At 48.8% G+C, this 25,362-nt stretch overlaps 1 protein-coding gene across 1 annotated transcript in view; it reads right to left on the bottom strand.

The window, feature by feature from the left end:
* UTRN (utrophin) overlaps window positions 1-25,046 on the bottom strand; it is a 481,902-nt gene extending 456,856 nt beyond the window's left edge. The window contains exons 1-2 of the mRNA XM_064158262.1: window positions 24,805-25,046; window positions 23,739-23,903 (exon numbers count right to left, since the gene is read on the bottom strand). Of these exons, the coding sequence (XP_064014332.1) occupies window positions 23,739-23,817 (79 nt within the window). The 5' untranslated portion in view covers window positions 23,818-23,903; window positions 24,805-25,046. The remainder of the gene's footprint in view (window positions 1-23,738; window positions 23,904-24,804) is intronic.
* Between the last annotated feature and the right edge of the window lie 316 nt (window positions 25,047-25,362).

Genomic DNA, 25,362 nt, shown 5'->3' with positions numbered 1-25,362 from the left:
TCCTTTGGGCTTCTATAGTCACCATGCTGGGGGATCACAGAATCATATAATCATAGATTCAACCTTGTAACCCTGACTGATTCTGTGATTCTATGAAAGTAGAAGGATGGAAGAACAGTACATTCAAGAGAAAAAAATAGCCATACTAAAGTTCAGTACCTAGATTTAACTACAAAGCAATTCAAGGTGATTCCTAAGTAACAAAGTGGATGCAAATTCATTCACACTACTGGCACACAGTTTGTGTCAGCCTGTTCTGTCACCCTAAACACTGCTAGACAATTGCTTACTGAACACTTCTTATGCTGCCTGATTTTTTCTCAGCCATTGTGTTTCTATACTAAGTTGAGAGAGGCTTCTAAGGCATTTCAAGCATTTCCACCCACTCCCCATTTCTATGCATCAACAATGACCCTCGTGGGCTAGAAAGCCTGCCACAAAGTCATCTCTTGGGGTTAAATTTTAACAGACCAGGTTACATTTGCATAGGTCTGGTTAATGAAGAAATGACTGATGGAGGGTACAATATCCTGACCCTTTGTCATGAATTTTAACTGCCTACAGATGGTTAAGCTTAGCCCTACCTTCCCACTTGAATAGATGTGCACAGTTAATTTCTCCCTCAACCATACCTAGCACAGCTGATGTTTTACTGAGCCCACTGAGAGGTCTGCGAGTTACTTGCTATGCATGCTGCAGTGGCAGATGTAGAGCAGTGGGTCAGCTGTGACACACACACAGAGGAGCCAAGGTGAGTGCTCAGCTGAAATTATTCTGCCCTTACACAAGTCAAGAACTCTATCTTGAGGTGGTAGAGTCACCAATACTGTCTCAAGTTGTGCCAGGGGAAGTATAGGCTGGCTGTTAGGAGGAAGTTGTTGGCAGAGAGAGTGATTGGCATTGGAATGGGCTGCCCAGGGAGGTGGTGGAGTTGCCATCCCTGGAGGTGTTGAAGCAAAGCCTGGATGAGGCACTTAGTGCCTCGGTCTGGGTGCTGGGTTGGGCTGGATGATCTTGGAGGTCCCTCCCAACCTGGCTCATTCTATGATATTCTAATCTGGTAACACCACAGCTACTGTAAATTAAGTCATTTCTAACAGCCAGCCTCTGTTGTTCTGACTTTTATGATCTCAATTACTCTTCTTCATTTGTCAAATCTTGTTCTTCATAGTGAAATTCTGGGCTCCCCAGTTTAAAAGGGACGCTGAGATGCTTGAGCGTGTCCAGAGTCTTAGAGTTAAGGTACTTATAGAATAGAATCATAGCATGGTTTAGGTTGGAAGGGACCTCAAAGCCCATCCAGTTCCAGCCCTCTGCCATAGGCAGGGACACCTCCCACTAGAACAGGTTGCTCAAGGCCTCATCCAACCTGGCCTTGAACACCTCCAGGGAGGGAGCAGCCACAACCTCCCTGGGTAATCTGTGCCAGTGTCTCACCACCCTCACTGGAAAGAACCTCTTCCTAACATCTAGTCTGCTAAGTAGGTCACAAAACAGATAGGTAGCAGATAAAAAGGCAAGGTCCACACAATTCAAATACATATTTTTTCCCCTGACTTACACCACACTGCAACCCAGCTCATAGATCCAGATCAAAATTCACCCCAGCCACCACAGCCTCTCACCAAGATCAAACAAGTAACTCAATTGTTTTGCAAAAGACTTCCAGAAACATTAGTTATCATAATTACAACTCATCTACTCTGTCAGCTGATAACCTTCTGGCTCTATTAAAGTCATTAGAGCCAAGAATTTATTACTTCCTTTTCTTCATTGTACTGTAGATGAGAGTTGAGCCCCAAATGTCTACAGCCTCTTCACATTTTTTTCTGGCAGCACAAGAGGTTCTTACTAGGAGAGCAAGTTAAGGCCCTTTTTGAGTGCTAGAAGAGTCTGAAAGGAGCCTTATTGCAAGTGAGAATACCAGGCAGACATTCTAGCTGAGAAAGAACAAGACTCCTTTTTCTGCCTTCTTCCCTCCCAAAAAAAACAATGGTGAGAATTTTGTTGTAAATGAAAGCAGCATCAGTTTAGTGCACATAAGAACCCAAATGTGTGAGATACCTTTTTCAGACGCTAAGAAACAAGTATAAAGAGTCACAGTTCATTCCATAATTTCTCTCTTCCTTCCCATGCCCACACAAATTACACAGAATGCTTTCATAATTAGGTTGCACCAGTCCTAGGCCATGTAAATTACTTTCAGATGACCACTGTGGCATATTAGCCTTCAGTGGGGCAGGACATCAACAGTACTCACGGTCTTCAACCTTTCCATTCTTCCCTCAGGCAACAAAATGGAACTCAGCTGCACATCTCATGTATTTTTAGTATGTAGGAACACAAAAAGTTCAACCTGAGCCAGCACAAGCCAACCTCATGAGGTTCAACAAGACCAACTGCAAGGTCCTGCATCTGGGTCGAGACAAGGCCAAGCACAAATACAGGATGGGAGGTGGAGATGCTGGAGCATTTCCAGAGAAGGGCCACGAGGATGCTCAGAGGGCTGCAGCAGCTCTGCTGTGAGCACAGACTGAAAGAGTTGGGGCTGTGCAGGCTGCAGAAGAGGAGGCTCCCAGGTGACCTTCTTGTGGCATTCCAGGATCTGAAGGGGGCCTACACAAAAGCTGGGGAGGGACTTTTTAAGGCTGTCAGTGAGTGACGGGCTAGGGGGAATGGAGCAAAGCTGCAGGTGGGGAGGTTCAGACTGGCTGTGAGGAATAATTTCTTGAGCATGAGAGTGGTGAGAGGCTGGACTGGGTTGCCCAGGGAGGTGGTTGAGGCCCCATGGCTGGAGGTGTTTAAGGCCAGGCTGGCTGAGGCTGTGGGCAGCCTGCTCTAGGGTAGGGTGTCCCTGCCCATGGCAGAGGGGTTGGACCTAGCTGATCCTTGTGGTGCCTTCCAACCCTGACTGATTGTATGATTCCAAGTATAAATCCCAGTATAAGCTAGAGACTGTAACAGATGATGGTGAAAAGTAGCATGGACAACTAATCAGCAGAACATTTCTAAGCAGTCTTCATTTCTCTCAGACAATTTAACTGAATATTATATAGGCACAGTCCATTTTCACCATCTGGCTAATGGTTTCTGCTCTATCCCAGCTCCCCCTGCCCAGCAGCAGCAGGGCAGTGCTGTAGAGAAAAGTACATATCAGTACTTCCAAGGCAACAAATGACAGCAAATTCAAATCTTGTTTTTTTTTTCCACTGCTCAAATCACAGGAGAACCAAACCCTCCATGCAAGCATGCAATTACATCACCCAACATGAATTATTCTTTCCTAGACATCTGAAGGGAGGCTGTACCCAGGTGAGGTTGGGCTCTTCTGCCAGGCAAGCAGCAACAGAACAAGGGGACACAGTCTCAAGTTGTGGAGGGGGAGGTCTAGGCTGAATGTTAGGAGGAAGTTGTTGGCAGAGAGAGTGATTGGCATTGGAATGGGCTGCCCAGGGAGGTGGTGGAGTCACCATCTCTAGAGATGTTTAATAAAAGCCTGGCTGAGGCACTTAGTGCCATGGTCTGGTTGACTGGCTAGGGCTGGCTGCTAGGTTGGACTGGATGAGCTTGGAGGTCTCTTCCAGCCTGGTTGATTCTGTGATTCTATATTGGAAGGAGACAAAAGTAAAAGCAAATTTTAAGTGCCTACACCAGGTCAGTTTGTGGGACCCTTCAGTGCTTTGATGCCAGTCTTCTCAGTGCTGAAATCACCCTGTCCAGTTAATACACAAAGAAACCTCTACATCACCTGACATCTTACCCACAAATACTTATGCACTGAATTATGTTCTCTGTTTATAAAGCCATAAGCTAGGGGATCTAGCAGGTATTACATAGTCCTCCTCCTCTTCTGCCCCAGTTGCTGCTGAAGAAAATTTATTCTGCCTCAGGAGTGGGCATGACATGCTAGAGTATCCCTGACCTAACCCAGTAACCCATAACCTAAGTGTAGTATCAAGTGAACCAGTGACAGCTTCAAGAGCAACATTAAAGGAGCTACTACAATGTGAAAGTGCCCTTCACCACGCCTACATTCCTCTGCCGGGTAGGTACCTTTCTCAGCTGCACTCACTGACACAACACACCTGATTCCTAGGGAAGTCAGGAGTCCCAAATTACAGCAGCCTCACTCAGGAAGCCACCAAGAGTCAGACCTCAGCCACAGCAACCACAGCATACCTCACATTCATTTATATGGTGGAGTCAGTCACTTGAATGCAAAGCAGAGCTCATAAAACTAGGAGGCATTTGAGCAGGATAATCCTGCACAATGCCACTAAGAAGCACACCTGTTACCTCGGTGCCAGAACACCAGCACACACCAGCTAACACACTCTGGAGGGAGTGTGCATGCCCTGCATCAGAACTGAGCACACACTGACAGCACCAGACAAACTAAGGAACAGCTCTCCAAATATATTGGAAGGTTGGAAGGTAGGAGAGCCCTGCAGAGGGACCTGGCCAGGCTGGATGGGTGGGCAGAGGCCAATGGGATGAGATTGAACAAGGCCAAGTGCAGGGTTCTGCACTTTGGCCACAACAACCCCAAGCAGCACTACAGGCTGGAGACTGAGTGGCTGAGAGCAGCCAGGAGGAAAGGGACCTGGGGGTACTGATAGATAGTAGCTGAAGATGAGCCAGCAGTGTGCCCAGGTGGCCAAGAGAGCCAATGGCATCCTGGCCTGCATCAGGAACAGTGTGGCCAGTAGGACAAGGGAGGTTATTCTGCCCCTGTACTCAGCACTGCTCAGGCCACACCTTGAGTGCTGTGTCCAGTTCTGGGCTCCTCAATTCAAGAGAGATGTTGAGGTGCTGGAAGGTGTCCAGAGAAGGGCAACAAAGCTGGTGAGGGGCCTGGAGCACAAATCCTATGAGGAGAGGCTGAGGGAGCTGGGCCTGTTTAGCCTGGAGAAGAGGAGGCTCAGGGGTGATCTTATTACTGTCTACAACTACCTGAAGGGACATTGTAGCCAGGTGGGGGGTGGCCTCTTCTCCCAGGCAACCAGCAATAGAACAAGGGGACACAGTCTCAAGTTGTGCCAGGGTAGGTCTAGGCTGGATGTTAGGAAGAAGTTCTTCACAGAGAGAGTGATTGGCATTGGAATGGGCTGCCCAGGGAGGTGGTGGAGGCACCATCCCTGGGGGTCTTCAAGAAAAGCCTGGCTGAGGCACTTAGTGCCATGGTCTGGTTGATTGGCTAGGGCTGGGTGCTAGGTTGGACTGGATGATCTTGGAGGTCTCTTCCAACCTGGTTGATTCTATTATTCTATGTGATATCTGCCGTGTTTCATCCAGTTTCTTGTCAAAAGCATAATGCCTTATCTATTTGGTGATGTAATTCCCCTCTATATTCCCCTCGAAGCTCCTCTTCTTTTTAACCATCTCAATTACATGGACTCTGACAACAACAAAATTGAGGATCATTCTCTCATCTCAGTTAAACAACAACAGTAAGTCTGCTAGAGAAGCATCTCTCAGCTCCAAGTCTTGGTACTCACGCCTCAGTGTCAGCTTCAGCAGATGAAGAAGCTTCTTAACTCCTGTTTCTTGGCCTCCAGGCACAGACACAATCATCAAGCATGACATCTCTAGCACAGAAATGCATTCAAGTGCTCTCTCCCCCAGCATGTGTTGGAGTTTCACTGATTTACTACTGAAAATGCCCTCAGTGCTCTCTGGCCTTTCACACTCTTCCTGGCACATGTTTTCTCTGTGTGATGTGTCAAGAATGGGCTGCATCTTGCCCTATGCTACAGCTTGGTGCTTAGAGTAATGGCTCAGTGACTTGAATCCTCTGAAAATCTGAAATAGCATTTAAAGAGTGACAAGTTGGCACCAATTAGGAAGCAACTACAGGAAAGATGGGCACCCCCCCAAAACCCTCTCCAATTACAGCTGTCTTTTGGAAGAAGTGACTTGTGCACGTTGTTGACTGTGGATGAGGACCTGGCATGGCAGGGGAACAGTGCTGCACAGACTCCAGCTGGCAGAGAGGACCAGCAGTTCCCTCCAAACACACAGTATTTCTCTAGTAGCATCCCTCCAAACTGCTCAGCAGCTACAGTGGCAAATTGTAGCTGTTCAATTAAGTTTTGAGAAAGATGCCTTAAAACGTCAAGGCTCTCTGTAAATAGCTACTACAGCCTCAAGTTGTGCCGGGGGAGGTCTAGGCTGGATGTTAGGAGGAAGTTGTTGGCAGAGAGAGTGATTGGCATTGGAATGGGCTGCCCAGGGAGGTGGTGGAGTCGATGTCCCTGGAGGAGTTCAGGCAAAGCCTGGCTGAGGCACTTAGTGCCATGGTCTGGTTGCCTGGCTACGGCTGGGTGCTAGGTTGGACTGGATAATCTTTGGAGGTCTTTTCCAACCTGGTTGATTCTATGATTCTTCCCCTGCTCAGCTGCTCTGATAGCATTAGGCTCTTGAATTTCTCATCAGTTGTTGCTGTCCTCAGCTAATTTTCCACTAAGTCTTCTCTGTACAAATATTCATACAGGTATCCCTGTAGACAACCTTGTCTTAACCAGTTAGCTTCTGTGAAGATGACCTACAGCAGCAGCTAAATCCTTGAGGAACACTTTTCCCTCCCTCTCCTTTATATCCCTTCCAGGCCAAGGAGATGAAACGAGGGAGGCAAAAAGGTTCCCAGAATCAGTCAGGGCTAGAAGGGACCACAAGGAAAGTTCATCAGGGAAAAAGTATTGTGACATTTTCCAACATTTTCACGAGGTTCCTAGACTGTCTCAAACTGCCTTCTGTTCACAGCGTGAAGAGATGCTGCCTGAAAAACAGTGTGGGGGTTCCCAGTTGCCAGCAAACCGCCCCAGCACATGCTGGGACACACAAGCCAAAACTGCCACATTCATCATCCCACCCTTCCCTCACACCAGGATAATGGCAGGAAAGAAAAAATTCCTCTCCAGCTCTTTTGCTCTTCCCCCAACACGGTGTGCAGCACACCGAGGCAGTCACTGCAGTCACAGGCTCACAGGATGGTAGGGGTTGAAAGGGACCCAAGGAGATCATTGAGTCCAAACCCCTGCCAGAGCAGGGCCACACAATCTAGCACAGATCACAGAGGAACACATCCAGACAGGCCTTGAAAGTCTCCAGAGAAGGAGGCTCCACAACCTCTCTGGGCAGCCTGTGCCAGTGCTCTGTGACCCTTACAGTAAAGAAGTTCCCCCTTGTGTTGAGCTGGAACCTCCTATGCTGCAACTTACACCCATTGCTCCTTGTCCTATCCCCAGGGAGCAGTGAGCAGAGCCTGTCCCCCTGCTCCTGACCACCCCTCAGATGTTTATAAACATTTATGAAATCCCCTCTAAGTCTTCTCTTTTCCAGACTAAAAATCCCAAGTCCCTCAGCCTCTCTTCATAAGGCAGCCCTGCAGTCCCTTCATCCTGGTAGCCCCCCGCTGGACTCTCTCCAGCAGTCTCCCTCCAACTGAAGTAAAAGGCATGAATCTGAACAAGACAGATGAAGCACAGTGTGTGCACATACCAAAAACAGGAGGGGAAAAACAGTAAAGAGAGCAACTGCTGGGAAAAACAGAAACATGTTTTTCAAGGAGCAAAGTTTAGAGTCTCTTAGTTTATTTTCGGTAGTAACTGCATAACATGTTTAGAAATTACTCTACTGAGAACTGAACAGGACATCTATTTTTAAGCATTATTAATTCACTCACAACTTATCCCCAGAGACAAGACAAATTCTAATCACAATCAATGCCACAAAGTTGGCCCAGTTGTAAATCACCCTGGTTAGCCATTTCATATTGTCATTGTGTTTTACATGGAGCTGTGGTTTATAGGTGCCGCAACACCTCTCCTCTGTCAGACTGCATCTCATTGGACTCAAGATCACACCTTGTAACTCCAGTGACATCAAAGCATGTTCTTTCAATCCCAGATTTTGCCATTCCAACCAGCTGTGTACAGCGAGAAAAGTTTATATACACTCAGGTAGAGAGTCAGATAGTTTGTGTTTATGGTGTGGAGGCTCAAATTGATTAGCATAAATATTCCAGTCTCACAACTGGGAGAGCAGACCAGCATTAGTGTTAAGAGGAGATGAATGAGCAGAGAGTTTGCTTCTGTCCAGCATCTGGTTTTTCAGTTTGGTCCCTCTGCTTGAAGGGCTGCTTAGTTTATCATAGAATCAAGCAGCAGCAGGGCAGTGACTCCACCACTTCCTTGGGCAGCCCATTCCAATGCCAATCACTCTCTGACGACAACTTCCTCCTAACATCCAGCCTAGACCTCCCCTGACACAACTTGAGACTGTGTCCCCTTGTTCTGTTGCTGCTTGCCTGGCAGAAGAGACCAACCCCACCTGGCTACAGCCTCCCTCCAGGTAGCTGTAGACAGCAATGAGCTCTGCCCTGAGCCTCCTCTTCTGCAGGCTGCACACCCCCAGCTCCCTCAGCCTCTCCTCACAGGGCTCTGCTCCAGGCCCCTCACCAGCTTTGTTGCCCTTCTCTGGACACCTTCCAGCACCTCAACATCTCTCTTGAATTGAGGAGCCCAGAACTGGACACAGCACTCAAGGTGTGGCCTGCCCAGTGCTGCGTACAGGGGCAGAATAATTTCCCTCGTCCTACTGGCCACACTGCTCCTGATCCAGGACAGGACACCTCTGGCTCTCCTGGGCACACTGCTGGCTCATGTTCAGCTGCTATCTAGCAGTAGCCCCAGGTCTCTCTCTACCTGGCTGCTCTCAGCCACTCTGTCCCCAGCCTGTAGTGCTGCTTGGGGTTGTTGTGGCCAAAGTGTAGAACCCTGCACTTGGCCTTATTTGATCTCATCCCACTGGCCTTTGCCCACCCATCCAGCCTGTCAAGGTCCCTCTGCAGGGCTCTCCTACCCTCCAGCAGATCCACAGCTGCTCCTAGCTTGGTTTCATCTGCATACTTACTGATGCTGGACTCAATCCCCTGGTCCTGATCATCAATAAAGATATTGAAGAGGGCTGGGCCCAGCACTGATCTTTGGGGCATACCACTAGTGACAGCTGCCAAACAGATGTGGCACCATTCACCACCACCCTCTGGGCTCAGCCCTGCAGCCAGGTCTTGACCCACTGTCCTTGCAATTTCTTCCTGGAGATGAGCACACCCAACACTGTTATCCATTACGTGTGCAAAGTAACTACTATCCTTAAACAATGATGAAATATTTAACACTGGTTGCTGAGAAGAGAAGTTTATTTACCACACAGAGACAGAAAACCCACTCTGGCAGACTACAGGTAGAGGAGATGGCCTCAAAGAGCTCAGGAAATTCTTAGCTGAGAAAGTTTTGCAAAGACAACTACTCTTCAGCAGCTAGAACAGAAACTACCTCCCCTCCTAAAAAAGAGCTGAGCAACAAAACACAATTCAGATGGAATCTGTTCATTTCATGTTTCCCAAGTTTTAGCAACCATTTCATTACAGGCTAAATGAGAACATTTCTACACAGCTGCTTCAGATTAAAAAAAAACCAAACACAAACTTGGCTCTTCCCAGGTCTATGCCTCACTTCCTCAAAGAGTTTACATAAAGACCCCAAGAAGTCAGTCCTGAGACCTCGTGTCAGGTTCTTATGCCGCCCTCTGTCACGCAGACATGGTTGTGTAAGAAAGATGCAAACAGCACACCAGTCCTTCTGGCATAAAAAGGCATTTATAGACAGGCTCTGCTCGAGGACTGAGAAATAACAGATACCATCACAGCTCATGTGGCAAACACTTCTGTATCTCAATAGTTCTGGAAGTCTTGACTGATATAGTCACCTTCAGACCAGAAAGGATCAAGCACATGTCTATGTGCAAACATGTTGCAAGCTGATGCCATCAGATTGCCAATACCCATAAACAAAAGAAAAAGCTTTCCCACTACTGGTATAGTCATAGAATCAAGCAGGTTGGAAGAGACCTCCAAGATCAGCCAGGCCAACCTAGCACCCAGCCCTAGCCAGTCAACCAGACCATGGCACTAAGTGCCTCAGCCAGGCTTTGCTTCAACACCTCCAGGCACAGCGACTCCACCACCTCCCTGGGCAGCCCATTCCAATGCCAATCACTCTCTCTACCAACAACTTCCTAATAACACCCTGCCACAACTTGAGACTGTGTCCCCTTCTTCTGTTGCTGCTTGCCTGGCAGAAGAGGCCAACGCCACCTTTGGTCAGGTCTTTTTGTCCTGAATTATCATCTCAATGTTCAAACAAAAACGCTCGATTTGAGAGGGCGTTGCAGGGAGGAATGGAAGTTGCCTGAGGCACCCAGGCAACAGTCAAGAGGTAAGAGCACAGAGTCCCAAGGATGTAACAAAGTTCATGGACTACAAACAGCTACAAACCTGCAGCAGCATAAAGTATTTGTTCATATCCTTAATGTGCCAGGGAGAAACAGCATCCTCCTCTGCAAGCACCGGGGCACTGCATGAGTCTGACACCCTGCCAAACCAGACTATGCCTCTGTACAGACCATAAAGCATCTAAATGGACTTGGAATAAAAATAAATATGTGTTAAATTAGCTTTAAAAGTTATTTCAATTATTAAGTTCAATAAATCAAGCCAGCAGTTGGGCACTACACTCAGGCCCAAGAGAAAAATTCCTGAGTACAGAGGAAAAGCATTCAGAACAGAAAGATTATGCATCACTGTCCCAGAGAAAACAAAACTCTCTTTGGAGGGACACTACAAAACTTCCAGCTTCCACAAAGTCTTTTCTCAAGAAAGAGGTATGGAACTAACACAATATTTTCCTGTCAATTTCCATGAGAAGCCTCATCCAAGAACAAGATGTACACATAGAAGCCAGAAAAAAAGAGTAATGAACCCTCTCTGGAAATGATTTATACTGACTGTAGCTGTTGATCATTGTTAATCTGCAACAGAAGTGAAAGGTTAGAAAGAGAGAATAGAAAAGTATTGCTGTCACTTAAATATTACTTTACTCTCTTCTTTTAATATGATTATATTTTATAAATATTAAAAGTACTTAAGTATTAAAATAACACAATAAAATTAAAATAGCCCAAAGGATTTACTCTATTCATAGAATCAAGCAGGTTGGAAGAGACCTCCAAGATCATCCAGTCCAACCTAGCACCCAGCCCTAGCCAGTCAACCAGACCATGGCACTAAGTGCCTCAGCCAGGCTTTGCTTCAACACCTCCAGGGACAACGACTCCACCACCTCCCTGGGCAGCCCATTCCAATGCCAATCACTCTCCGCCAACAACTTCCTCCTAACATCCAGCCTAGACCTCCCCTGGCACAACTTGAGACTGTGTCCCTGTCATGGGGGGTAGCAAAGCCCCTTCTAGCAGGCCTTTGCTGTGCATATTGCAGTGTCTCACATTGCAAGGCCAAAGCATCGCAGAACTCAAAACAATCTCCCGGTACCCATGAGAAATTCCTCCCTAGTGAGGATAAAAGGTACACAATGGCTCTGTTTTGGTGAGAGGGGACCTTGGTTCTATCTACGCTGACCACCTGTCAGTGGGTCTTACAGGTTGTTATGGTAAGGATTGTCCATTTGTGCAGGTTCATTGTAATTTTATACCAATCTGTAAGAATAATGTAAAATTAGCCTGAACTGGTGGGGCACACCTCTTTAGAACATTATAGAATGGTGTGTCTGCCTTGATCGGGAGCTTGCTTCAGCTCCAGCTCCAGCCTGAGGAGAAAGTTCTTCCCTGAGAGAGTCATTGGACACTGGAATGGGCTGCCTGGGGAGGTGGTGGAGTCGCCATCCCTGGAGCTGTTCAAGGCAGGACTGGACGTGGCACTTGGTGCCATGGTCTGGCCTTGAGCTCTGTGGTAAAGGGTTGGACTTGATGATCTGTGATGATACTGTGATACTGTGATGCTGCGATCTCTCACGCTGCGCCCTGCTTGCCACGAGAGCAGTGGGTGCCCCATCCTCTAAGCCAGGGCTTGCCTGGGCCCGATCCTGCGGAGAGGTTCAGACAATGCCCTGAACTTCATAAACACTTCGAAACTCTGTTGAACTGCTGCTTAACAGTGAGTAACCAACAACCTCTTTTACCTAGAAACTGAACGACTTGGCAAGACTCAAAGAACTCTTAAAATCACAGACACTCTTTTATTTGCCATTTTCTGAAATGTTATTCTGCAACCTGTTCAATGTCTTTATTGATGACCTGGACGAGGGCATTGAGTCCAGCATCAGTAAGTTTGCAGATGACACCAAGCTAGGAGCAGGTGTGGATCTGTTGGAAAGGTAGGAGAGCCCTGCAGAGGGACCTGGACAGGCGGGCAGAGGACAATGGGATGAGATTGAACAAGGCCAAGTGCAGGGTTCTGCACTTTGGCCTCAACAACCCCAAGCAGCACTACAGGCTGGGGACTGAGTGGCTGAGAGCAGCCAGAAGGAAAGGGACCTGGGGGTACTGATAGATAGTAGCTGAACATGAGCCAGCAGTGTGCCCAGGTGGCCAAGAGAGCCAATGGCATCCTGGCCTGCATCAGGAGCAGTGTGGCCAGTAGGACAAGGGAGGTTATTCTGCCCCTGTACTCAGCACTGGTCAGGCCACACCTTGAGTGCTGTGTCCAGTTCTGGGCCCCTCAATTCAAGAAGGATGTTGAGGTGCTGGAACATGTCCAGAGAAGGGCAACAAAGCTGGTGAGGGGCCTGGAGCACAAATCCTATGAGGAGAGGTTGAGGGAGCTGGGCCTGTTTAGCCTGGAGAAGAGGAGGCTCAGGGCTGATCTTATTACTGTCTACAACTACCTGAAGGGGCATTGTAGCCAGGTGGGGGGTGGTCTCTTCTGCCAGGCAACCAGCAATAGAACAAGGGGACACAGTCTCAAGTTGTGCCAGGGGAGGTATAGGCTGGATGTTAGGAAGAAGTTCTTCACAGAGAGAGTGATTGGCATTGGAATGGGCTGCCCAGGGAGGTAGTGGAGTCACTGTCCCTGGGGGTCTTCAAGAAAAGCCTGGCTGAGGCACTTAGTGCCATGGTCTGGTTGACTGGCTAGGGCTGGGTGCTAGGTTGGACTGGATGATCTTGGAGGTCTCTTCCAACCTGGTTGACTCTATGATTCTAACCTCACAAAGAATTGACGTGGGTAATTCAGTTTCGGGAGGGGGATCTCCGCACTCAGCAATAAATCACTTGATCTTTACAAGTCAGCCTCGCGTGTTTTCCCCATAAATCTCCCGTAAACCTGCGCTCCACGACAGTCCCCTTCTTCTGTTGCTGCTTGCCTGGCAGAAGAGACCAACCCCACCTGGCTACAGCCTCCCTTCGGGAGGTCCTACATGGTGCTACAGAATGTTCCAAGAGATCTCTTTCATTGGTTCCTCATGCACAGACTACTCTTCCTTGTTCATCTGGGACAGCATGGTAAATGAATAACAACAAAGAAGCTGGCAAAACACTTCAGAACTTAGCTATCAGAACCATTTTTCTCTGATCAGTAATTTGTATCAGAACATTTTAGGAGCATATTCCACCTTTGGTCCTCTGCCATGACTTAAACTAGGAGGGGAGCAAAAACCACATTTGATGGCAGGCAATAAGAGCAGAGTACAAAGGAACTCAAGTTATTTATTAAATGAATTAAACAGACCCATCAAAGTATGTTCTTTCATGGCTTAAGTGCATGCTTCTCCACAGCTGAATGCCTAAACCAGTGACTGTCCTTGTGTGTTTCTCTAATACCTCTACAAAATCTTTCATGAGTTTTTGGATGGTGGGTGTGATTGTTTGGGTGTTACCAGCCCCCTCACACTTAGGAAAATCACCCAGGCTAGGTTCAGCAGTTGGAAATTGAGGATTGAAGCTTTATATTTACAGCTTAGCACAATATCCAAGCAGGTATTTACAATCTATACAGCTAGAGACAGAAATAGACAAGTTAAAAGAAATATAGAAATGCAACAGCCCTCCCAGAAACCAGAGTCCCCAGGAGGGGCTCCCAACCACCCTTCCACCTCCTTTCCACCCCTCTACCTTATCCCAAGCTTTGCCTTACTTGCAAGGTCAATTTGGATAATCAGCCAAGGAGGTTAGGAAGCAGAAGGATTAGTTAGACAGGTTAGGGAGAGAAGGGAGACAGCCAGAGACACACAGCAACTCTGTTATCTGTGTTTGTGTTCTTGTTCTTATCCATCTCAGCAAGCCTATGAGTGCAGCAGACATCACCACTGTTTCCTTTTCACAGCCTATCATCTAATTCCTCTCACTAAAATATCCCAGCTAGGCTCAAACTAGCACAGAGGGTGTTCCTAAATTTCCACAAGGGAAAAAGACATTGAAGACCAGAAAGGACTTTCATTACCATTAAATTTATGAGAAGTGTTGATGCACATTCCCTATGTAGATCATTACGATAACCTTAAGAACACTTAGCCAATCTCTGTCATGTAGCCAGACCCTCTCCTACCAGCATATATCCATTGCTTTTTGATACAGAACTTGGTATTTTGCTAAAACACACTGGTATCCTATCTCTCACTGACTAAAGACTTGGCAGCCCTTCACCACTTCTTCCACATGCAGCAGGAGATCCCCACATCAAAGGGACTGGGCTGCTTGAGAATGCTTCCCTGGCATAGGAGCTGTCTCATTCCATGAGAAACTACCAATGAAGCTAGCCATTAAACATGTTGATATTGTATCTGTCCCATGCACTCAAAAGATTATTCATCTGCATTTTTAGATACTCATTTCATAGAATCAGGGTTGGAAGGGACCACAAGGATCATCTAGTTCCAACCACCCTGCCATGGGCAGGGACACCCTACCCTAGAGCAGCCTGCCCACAGCCTCATCCAGCCTAGCCTCAACCACCTCTCTGGGCAACCCATTCCAGGCTCTCACCACTCTCATGGTGATAATTGAGAAGGTTAAGAGTGAACACATCGCCTCCCCCTGCACTCAGCACTGGTGAGGCCACAACTCAAGCATTGTGTTCAGTTCCAGGTCACTCACTACAGGAAGGTCATTGAGATATTGGAGCATGTCCAGAGAAGGGCAACAAAGCTCATGTCCTGCAAGGAGTATCTGAGAGTGCTGTCCTTCATCAGTCTAGAGAAGAGACCTCACTGCTCTCTACAACTACCTGAAGGGAGGTTGGAGCAAGGAGGAGGACAGCCACTTCTCCTTCATGACAAGTGACAGGACTAGAGGAAATGGATGCAAGCTGTGCCAGGGCAGGTTTAGGCTGGGTATGAGAAAATACTTCTTCACTGAAAGGGTTATCAAACATTGGAATGGTCTGCCCAAGGCAGTGATGGAGTCACCGTCCCTGCAGGTGCTCAAGCAGTGTGTGGACCTGGCACTTAAGGACATGGCTTAGTGTTGACCCTTCAGTACGGGGTTGAATGTTGGACTGGATGATCTTCGAGGTATATTCCAGCCAGATACATTCTGTGATTCACAAGAAGGTCACTGCCACAGTTCTCTCAGGCAACCAGCAACAGAACAAAGAGACAAAGTCTCAAGTTGTGCCAGGGGAGGCCTAGGCTGGATGTTAGGACGAAGTTGTTGGCAGAGAGAGTGATTGGCATTGGAATGGGCTGCCCAGGGAGGTGGTGGAGTCGCCGTCCCTGGAGGTGTTGAAGCAAAGCCTGGCTGAGGCACTTAGTGCCATGGTCTGGTTGATTGGCTAGGGCTGGGTGCTAGGTTGGCCTGGATGATCTTGGAGGTCTCTTTCAGCCTGGTTGATTCTATGATTCTAGATGAGTCTCTGCTGACAACCAGCCTCTCCTGCTTAGCTGTGATTCACATTCAGAGATGGTTGGTCAGTAACAGGGAAGACATAACCCCATAACATACCCAGACAGACTCAACCCTTCCCTCCTGCACCCTACCTGCTCCAGTTAACCATCTTCAAACAGCCTCTCCACTGACAAACTGAGTCCAGCACAGCCCCAGCAGTCACCATTCATGACCAGTGACTCTGTACCAGCTGCAAAGGACTGGTCCAACAGATAAAAAGGCTACAAAGCATAACTGCAAGTGTTTGTAGCTTGGTTCTGTTTTGGGGGCTCTACTTGTGGCTGAGTCCAACCCATGTCAAATAATCCAAGTTATCTTTTCTTTTTTCCTTTCTCCAAAGGCAGGTAGTATGGATGTCCTTTCAGAAGAAAGTCTTAAAGATGTCATACCCTTATAAATAAATAAAGGGCAGTTTCTGCCTCCTCCTCCGCCTTTGTGGCAGACGTTTTGCTGACTTTGCAGCTGTGTGTATTTACAAGCCAGTATTTTCTTCCCTCATTCCCAAAACTATGGCTTACAACAGAGCCAAATCATTGTCTTCTGTCAAGCTCACAGGTGCCAAAGGGCTCTTCTGTTTCCTTAGCCTGTTATTTGTGTTGCTACCTTTAAAACTCCCAGCTTCCTTCTGAGAATACACTGTCACTTGCTGAAATTACAGCTCAGCTTGCTTCCCCATTTCACTCCAGAAACACACTGAGGGAAGGAAAACATAAAATAGACTTCTGGCAAAGTACAGAGTGCTAGAACTTATTCTTTCATCAAGACAATAAAAAGTCAGAAAATGCAGCTCCTCCCTTCCACCTCACAATGTTTAAACCCTGTTATACATTCCTCAGACTATTATTAAGGCAGCCAAATAAATGGAGTTCTCCCCAACTTCATGCTAGGAGCATCTCAGCTCCCAGGATGGGTGAAAACAGCTGCTAACATTGTTCTAAGTGTGCCTTCTCCTTTGAAAGAGGGATAGCATACAACACATGAAAAGCAGATTGTGCAGGCTCCAAGCACAGCAATCCATGCTGCAGAGCAGTTATACTGTCCTGAAGCCCCTTCAGCTCGAGCCCCCATGCTCTTCCACACCCACATTGATATTCCAGTCCCTCTCCTCACATACTTGCATCCAAAAGACATTCATCACAATGCTGCTCTACTCCTCCTGGCTCACAAATCAGCCCCCACATGCACACCATGGACAAGTGATCCTGCTAGCTACTCGAGACGAGGAAGAAAACCAGGTACAGCTACTGACATTACAGGCTGGGAGGTGATCTGCTGGAGAGCAGCCCTGTGGAGAGGGACCTGGGAGTGCTGGTGGGGAACAAGTTACCCATGGCACAGCAATGTGCCCTTGAGGACAAGAAGGCCAATGGGATCCTGGGGTGTATTAGGAGGAGTGTGTCCAGCAGATGAAGGGAGGTTCTCCTCCCCCTCTACTCTGCCCTGCTGAGACCTCATCTTGTGTACTGCCTTCAGTTTTGGGCTCCCCAGTTGAAGAGGGACAGGGATCTGCTGGAGAGGGTGCAGCAGAGGGCTACAAGGATGATGAGGGGACTGGAGGGCATGGCTTACGAGAAGATGCTGAGGGACCTGGGGTTGGTCTGGAGAGGAGAAGACGGAGAGGGGATTTAATCAATGTTTATAAACATCTGAGGGCTGAGGGTGAGGAGAGGGGGACAGGCTCTGCTCACTTGCTCCCTGGGACAGGACAAGGAGCAATGGGTGTAAGTTGCAGCACTGGGGGTTCCACCTCAACACAAGGGGGAACTTCTTTACTGTAAGGGTCACAGAGCACTGGAACAGGCTCCCCAGAGAGGCTGTGCAGTCTCCTTCTCTGGAGTCTTTCAAGGCCTCTCTGGATGTGTTCCTGTGTGCTAGATTGTGTGGTCCTGCTCTGGCAGGGGGCTTGGACTCAGTGATCTCCTTGGGCCCCTTCCAACCCCTACCATCCTGTGCAATGCACTCACACAGCACAGGTAGCTTTTTCTAAGGTGCCCAATGCTGTGAACTTGGAGAATTTCTCTGCACATAAAAATATTTTCCAGATATTGTATGAGAGTCTTTGTTTTTCCCCTTAGATATGATGGGAGAAGAGTGGTCAGAGCTTCACAGTGCTGTTAGGGGTGAGACAGGAACTTAACATTGCTTCTGTTCTGCCCTTTCCCTGTGCACTTTCTCCACAGGATCCTCATGGGTGGGGTGTATTACACCACCAGCAGCTGCTTTTCTCCACCCTGACTTTTAGACCTCTTTAGAAACTCTTAACACACAGTGCCTCATATAGCAGCTCTTGCCCAGGGTTACAGCTTCCTTTCCTGGCAGAGCACACACACATCATTGGGCTGCTTTTATGCTTTAGGTTTTTCTGTTGGGTTGCCTTTCCCCCACCCCCCTACCCAAAGAGCCTCAATTTCTATTCCAAGGCAAAATCGTGCTTCAAACACAGAGCAACATATGGTCTTTCTTCACCTACCAATCAACAGAGTAGAAGAAACCAGCCTGGTACTTACATATCTGCTAGGCAATACCCTAGAACTGTCTTCATTTTCAGCATCCAATCTGTCCCTAGTAGACAGAGCAAGAAAAGAAAGCGACACAAACGACAGAAAGGAGCCAGGCTACAACAGACTAAAGGTCTAGTTTTAAAACATAGTCATTTTAGTGGCTAGAAATACGAAGCAGCAAATGTGTTGCTTGTCTTTAACACTTTATCCACAGACATTCTGCACCAATGTCCCTAAAGAGTTCACACAATATGAAACAGCTATGTCAGCTACGCACCCACTTGACAGAATCCCAAGGGTCCACCTGCAACTCTAAGAACTCCTGGCCATTTCACACCACCAGAGCCAAAATGACAATGAGAAGCAGCATGTTGGGCCCATAGCAATCTGGTGCTGAGAGGCACGACCAAAGGAACCGGTTCCAAAGGCAACATGTGGCACTGCAGGGCAGAGATCCTGGAGCAAAGGGGCTGCCAGCCAAGAAAGTGTTGCTTCATAGGCATAGACAAACAGCAGCCATTCTCAGACTTGTCCAGGAACTCCAAAAATGTTACTGTTTCTCATAGCAGTCTTTTAGTTACATAGATCTAATGCAATTAAAAGAGAAAGGTAGATGAGGAGAATTAAGTTCCCCTCAATTTGGATAGGAACTCATATCTTAAAATGCACCAGAGGCAGAGAGTAATCTCCCAGAAATGTTTTTCCTGTCATGTCTTACTGTTTAATTATATATTACCACTCCAAGTGATCATGACAGATTTTAAGTGAGTTTGTCTTTTTCCCCATAATTAATCCTAGCCAAGACTCATCTGTTCTCCAAGCCTGGTGATGACAGCGCTGTTTTCACCACTGCAAGGCAATCATCCCACAGCATTCCTTCCTCAGAGCTATTGCAAGGAGGACAGCTCACCTATCTGCACAAGATGCCTTTCAAAGATATAAATCAGCTCCATTACTTTGTACTACAGCGAAGTAAAAAAAGAGAAAACTGCTTTTCCATAGCAAGTAATCACAGAGGCACAGCACAGGCTGCTCAGGCTAAGCAAATGCTGTTTATAAATACACAAAACAAACACAACCATCCAGCAACAAGTATCCTATCCTTCAAGTGTCAGACAGAGCTGCTAGCATCTACCACCAGTGCAAGAGGAGCAGAAGCAAAAAGACACCTGGCTCTTCCACACATGCAAGGGAGCCTCCTTTATAATTACCACAGCCAAAAGTTATTTTAAAGGCAGTTTTGGTCACCATCATACTCTATTCTAAGTGCAGAAGATGTGTCTTCAAAAATAACTTCTAGCTACAAGTAGATCTGTGTCATAGAATCATAAAATCAGTCAGGGCTGGAAGGGACCACAAGGATCATAGAATCAGGCAGGGCTGGATCACAAGGATCATATAATCAGGCAGGGCTGGAAGGGACCACAAGGATCATCTAGTTCCAACTCTCCTGTTGTGGGCAGGAACACCCTACCCTAGATCAGTCTGCCCACAGCCTCAGCCAGCCTGGCCTTAAACACCTCCAGCCATGGGGCCTCAACCACCTCCCTGGGCAACCCAGTCCACCACTCTCATGCTGAACAACTTTCTTCTCATGTCCAGTCTGACTCTCCCCACCTCCAGCTTTGCTCCATTCCCCCCAGTCCTGTCACTCCCTGACATCCTGAAAAGTCCCTCCCCAGCTTTTTTGTAGGCCCCCTTCAGATCCTGGAAGGCCATAAGAAGGTCACCTCGCAGTCTCCTCCTCTCCAGGCTGAACAGCCTCAATTCTTTCAGTCTGTCGTCACAGCTCCAGCCCTCTGAGCATCCTCGTGGCCCTTCTCTGGACTATTTGTGCTCATATAGTTAGAAACACTTTTACTAGTGCCACTCTTTGTATAGGCCTGACTTCTTACATATTCTAGCATGCCAAATGATCAGTTTCTTCCACGTTATTACTAGGCAGAAGGTTTAGCCACGTATCTTAACTGGTTTTAAACAGTGTGATGGTTTGGGTGTTACCTGCCCCCCCACACACTTAGGAAAATCACCCAGACTAGACTCAGCTGAGCTGGAAACTAAGGATTGAAACTTTATATTTACAGCTTAGCACAAGATACAAGCAGATATTTACAATCTAAACAGCTATAGACAGAAATAGACAAGGTAAAAAGGTAACACAGAAACACAACATCTCTCTCAGAAACCAGAGTCCCCAGGAGGGGCTCCCAACCACCCTTCCACCTCCCTTCTATCTTATCACAGACTTTGCCTTATGTTCAAGTTGAGTTTGGCGAATTGGCCAGGGGGTTTAAGGAAGCAGAAGGATTAGTTACAGAGACAGCAGGTTAGAGAGAGAAGGGAGACAGCCAGACCCAGAGAGCAACTCTGTTATCTATGTTTGTGTTCTTGTCTTTATACATCTTTATCCATCTCAGCAAGCCTACGAGTGCAGCAGACATCACCACTGTTTCCTTTTCCCAGGTTATCATCTAATTCCTCACACTAAAATACCCCAGCTAGGCTCAACCTAGCACAAAAAGCCACAACATTCTGAGAGCTTGGTGATCTGTTCCCAAGAAGAAGAGAGACAATTGGCCATGACACCACAGAGAGAAAACGATCCTTATACAGAGTCTGATTTATAAAGTCAACTGTTTTCATTCTTCCTATTTAAAAATAGATAGGATTAATATGTGCTAAAAATATTATGCCATGTCACTTGGAGATTTTTCACCCACTCAAAGTAGGGCTTGTAGTTTCATTTTTAAGAATAAAACTTTATATGGAAATTTGCATGCTGTCATCCAAGTGTTAGATGCTTCCCATAACACAGGTGATGAGCAGGTGAGCACCAAAAAAACCCATTCTTATAACAAAGTGGAGATACTTAACCTTGTCTGGTTCTGCTCTCTGTAGCCTCAAAACCCTCAAGCAGCCCAAATATTAGTTAAGTTATAAGGTAACACTTAGAGTATACTTCACTTGCACTGTGAAGAACATCCCACCTTGGAGAACTCTCCACAGGAGAAAACAACTCTGTTGACTAAGTATCAAAATTAACCTTTGCTTTCCCAGATAGCTGGGAAAAAAGGAATTACAGCTTGCAATATTTTTCCCCGGCCTTCACAACTACCCCTTCATTTGCTGCCATACATACTTCAGCAAACTTCAGCCCTTTCATTAGGAAGTCCCTCCCACAGGTTTACTTGGTAGGGAATGGTTCAGAGCTGAGCTATAGAGCAATTAACTTGAAACTGCATATCCAGATCCAAACCAGAGTATTATTTAGAGAAGATAATGATTTCATATCTATCTTCAGTCACTAATTTTAATTCAATGCACAAGACTTTCAGCCTTGTATTAGAATAGACATCACTTTCTTGTTATAAGAGAAGACAACAGTTAAAAGCAGCTGTAAAAGGAGATTTGCAATTGTCAGTCCTAACAGAACTCACTGTACAGTTTGCTTATCCAAGGAAAATCTGAAATACACTTGTGCTTCCTCAGATACCCTATAAAACTGCAGTGCTTGCATAAAGATCATAGAATCAGTCAGGGTTGGAAGGGACCATAAGGATCATCTAGTTCCAGCCACCCTGCTGCGGGCAGGGACACCCTACCCTAGAGCAGCCTGCCCACAGCCTGGCCTTAAACACCTCCAGCCATGGGGCCTCAACCACCTCCCTGGGCAACCCAGTCCAGCCTCTCACCACTCTCATGCTCAACAACTTCCTCCTCACAGCCACTCTGACTCTCCCCACTTCCAGCTTTGCTCCATTCCCTCCAGTCCTGTCACTCCCTAACAGCCTAAAAAGTCTCTCCCCAGCTTTTTGGGAGGCCCCCTTCAGATCCTGGAAGGCCACCTCGCAGTCTCCTCCTCTCCAGACTGAACAGCCTCAATTCTTTCAGTCTGTCCTCATAGGAGAGCTGCTGCAGTCCTCTGAGCATCCTTGTGGCCCTTCTCCAGCATGTCTGCAAGCCATCCCTGAACTCAGAGCCCTTACACCTACTGACTACACATGTAATCAAATAAAGTTATGTCCACAGGACTCAAAGCAACAGCAGAAAATGTAAACCAGCACTCCAGAATCTGAGATAAAAAACCACAAGCACTTCTGTTTCATCAACCACACTATCAGAAGTCAAGAGGAAGACTGGCCTCCAGCAAAGGTGTCATTCCTCAGGAAGAAGAAATCTGAGAGACTAATTAGTCAAACACCAACAGGATCCAGATTCAAACCAGCATCCTGCATAGCCTGACATATCAAGTCACTGCCAACCAAAGAGCTACAGTTTTAATTGTATGGAACACTTTAAAAACACATTTAGGGTTCGGATAGCGAAGGAAACCTTTTGACAATAAAAGCATTTTGAATTTAGGAGAGAAAAAGAGAGGCTTGGAGGTTAGGGAAGCAAGCACCCAGTCTCTGAGTATCAGAAATTGCTCTCAGAATCATAGAATCAACCAGGTTGGAAGAGACCTCCAAGATCATCCAGTCCAACCTAGCACCCAGCCCTAGCCAATCAACCAGACCATGGCACTAAGTGCCTCATCCAGGCTTTTCTTGAAGACCCCCAGGGACGGTGCCTCCACCACCTCCCTGGGCAGCCCACTCCAATGCCAATCACTCTCTCTGTGAAGAACTTCTTCCTAATATCCAGCCTATACCTACCCTGGCACAACTTGAGACTGTGTCCCCTTGTTCTATTGCTGGTTGCCTGGGAGAAGAGGCCACCCCCACCTGGCTACAATGCCCCTTCAGGTAGTTAAGACAGTAATAAGATCACCCCTGAGCCTCCTCTTCTCCAGGCTAAACAGGCCCAGCTCCCTCAACCTCTCCTCAAAAACCTCTCAGGGTTTAAATAACTCACTCCTGCACCTACAAAGCCTCCATTCTCCCTCTGCTAAAATCAGGGTACCTGCTTACCCATCCCAGCATCCATCAGCACCTCGGAAAACTCAAACATAAAATAAACTAAAGCAGCCCACATATTTTTCCAATAATACTCAGATCTGCTATGTGGATGTTTCACCAGAGGAAATGCCTGAGCAAGTGGCCTTAGACAGGCAGTTTACATTATGGAGGAAGCACATAAATTTACTGCACGAGTACTACCAGGGACGCACTTTTAGGAGGCACAGTATTGCAGCCACAGTTGCCATTTTAAGCACCTGAGAACAAACAGAAAAGCTGCCAACACGAGGTTGCATAAGAGCACTATAAGCACACAGTTATTTACAAAAGCAGAGGTAATTATAATGCAGAAGGTGGACCCCAAACAAACAGACTTGCCTAACACACAAAAAAAGACCCAAACAGAGATCTATGCTTACTATTACTTACTTGTAGGACAGCTACAAGAGTAGTCTCAGCTACTCACTGTACTATCAAGATACTGCCCCCAAAAAAGCTGGGAAAACATGTTTCTTTAAAATCCAAGCTGAGGTCAGAAGCCACGCATAAAGAGGAAAAAAAAACCCAAACAAAACAGGCAAACACAGTCTCAACAGCTTACCTGATCTGGACTTAATGATGTCACTGAACTCATTGTGTCCTCCTCCAGGGCCTTCCTCCTGGTCAGAGACCCAGGCCATGCTCACGGGCTGCGGGTACACCGCGGAGGCAGCCTAAATCTGTCCGGAGAGGGTTCCCATGGAGAGCCCCAAGGCAGCACCAGCACCTACAGCACAGGACCACGATCAGGGAGGCACAGGAACTCCACGAGCTGCACAAGGCTTCACACGGAAAACGCAGGCCGGGGCAGTCTTGCCAGCCGTACCCACGCGTGACAGGGCGGCCGACCAGCCACTCAGTGGGACCCTGCCGAGGGACGCCTGAGGGGATCTAACACGTGAGGTAGCACGGAAGGGTGCTGCTGGACACTTCAATTGGCTTCAGCCGTCCCGGGGCGAGAAGGTGCCTCACGCCCACACGCGCACCCCGGAGGGGCAGGGCACAGCCCTCGTAGCGGTACGGTCACCACCCGTCACCCAGCTGGCACCAAAAGGGGCACCCCAGCTTGAAGGGGAGGTGACAGAGCCAGGGAACCCCGCTCCAGCTGCCAACTAAGGGCAGGCGTGCTCCTCCGCTCGACCAGAGGTCGTGAGAGCCACGTGTGGGAGAAGCCACGAAGCCACTCTCCCGGGCAGGGGGAGCGCAGTTCCGCGGGACGGGTCTCTCACACGGCCCCGGGCAGCTCCCCGCCCTGTCGAGCCACCGCCTTCCCCGCTCTCCCGGCGGAGACTTCCAGCCGCCGGGCGCCCAGGCGTGCCGGCAATTCCTGCCCGCGGGGCATGCGGCGCAGCGGGCCGTCGGCCCTCGAGCTCCCCCGCGGCGGGGCCGCCCCTCGCCTCAGTCTCCGTAGGTGTCCCGTCCCGTCCCGCCCGCAGGTGCCCTCTGCCGCAGCTGTTGCGCCCTCGCGCCCCCGCTTCTCTTTACCGGCTCGGAGTCGCGGAAGAAAACTTTCCTCCCCCTGCGCACCCCGGAGCCGCGGCACGCACCGCGGCACGCACCGCCTCCCCGAGGGGCAGCTCCGCTCCCAGAGCTGCGCCCACCGACAACAACCCGCCGCCGCCACTCACCCTTCGGCCACGGCAGCGGGAGGCGGTCCCGCTTCCCCAGGGCCAGGCCCGGCTCCTCCCCGCGCCCCGTCCCGCGGTGGCGGCGAGTGCCGCTGCGCTGGCAGAGCCACAACTTTCTGGCGAGTCGTCCCCGGCCGCCTCCTCCACTCCTACCCCGAGGCGGCCCCACCCTCGGCCCCGGCGCCTCCTTTGTTAGCCGCCCCAGCGCCGCGGCTGCGGGAGAGCCGCCCCGGCCGCGCGGCCCCTTCGCCGAGGGGGCGGGAGGGGCGGGGCAGCGCGCGCCGCGGGCCCCGCGGGACGGGGCGGAGCGAGGAGCAGCCCCGCCCCGCCCCGCGCCCCGCCGGCGGAGAGGCTGCCGGCCCGGCCACGCACCCCGAGAGCCCCGCGGCCCCGGCGGAGAGCCCCGCGGCCCCGGCGGAGAGGCTGCCGGCCCGGCCACGCACCGCGAGAGCCCCGCGCCTCGCCGGCGGGCGGCTGCCGGCCCGGCCACGCACCCCGAGAGCCCCGCGGCCCCGGCGGAGAGGCTGCCGGCCCGGCCACGCACCCCGAGAGCCCCGC

The sequence above is a fragment of the Pogoniulus pusillus genome, chromosome 18 (assembly GCF_015220805.1).
Source record: "Pogoniulus pusillus isolate bPogPus1 chromosome 18, bPogPus1.pri, whole genome shotgun sequence".
NCBI lineage: Eukaryota > Metazoa > Chordata > Aves > Piciformes > Lybiidae > Pogoniulus > Pogoniulus pusillus.
The sequence above is the reverse complement of the archived record's forward strand: the minus strand, read 5'-3'. Positions and strand labels throughout refer to the sequence as shown.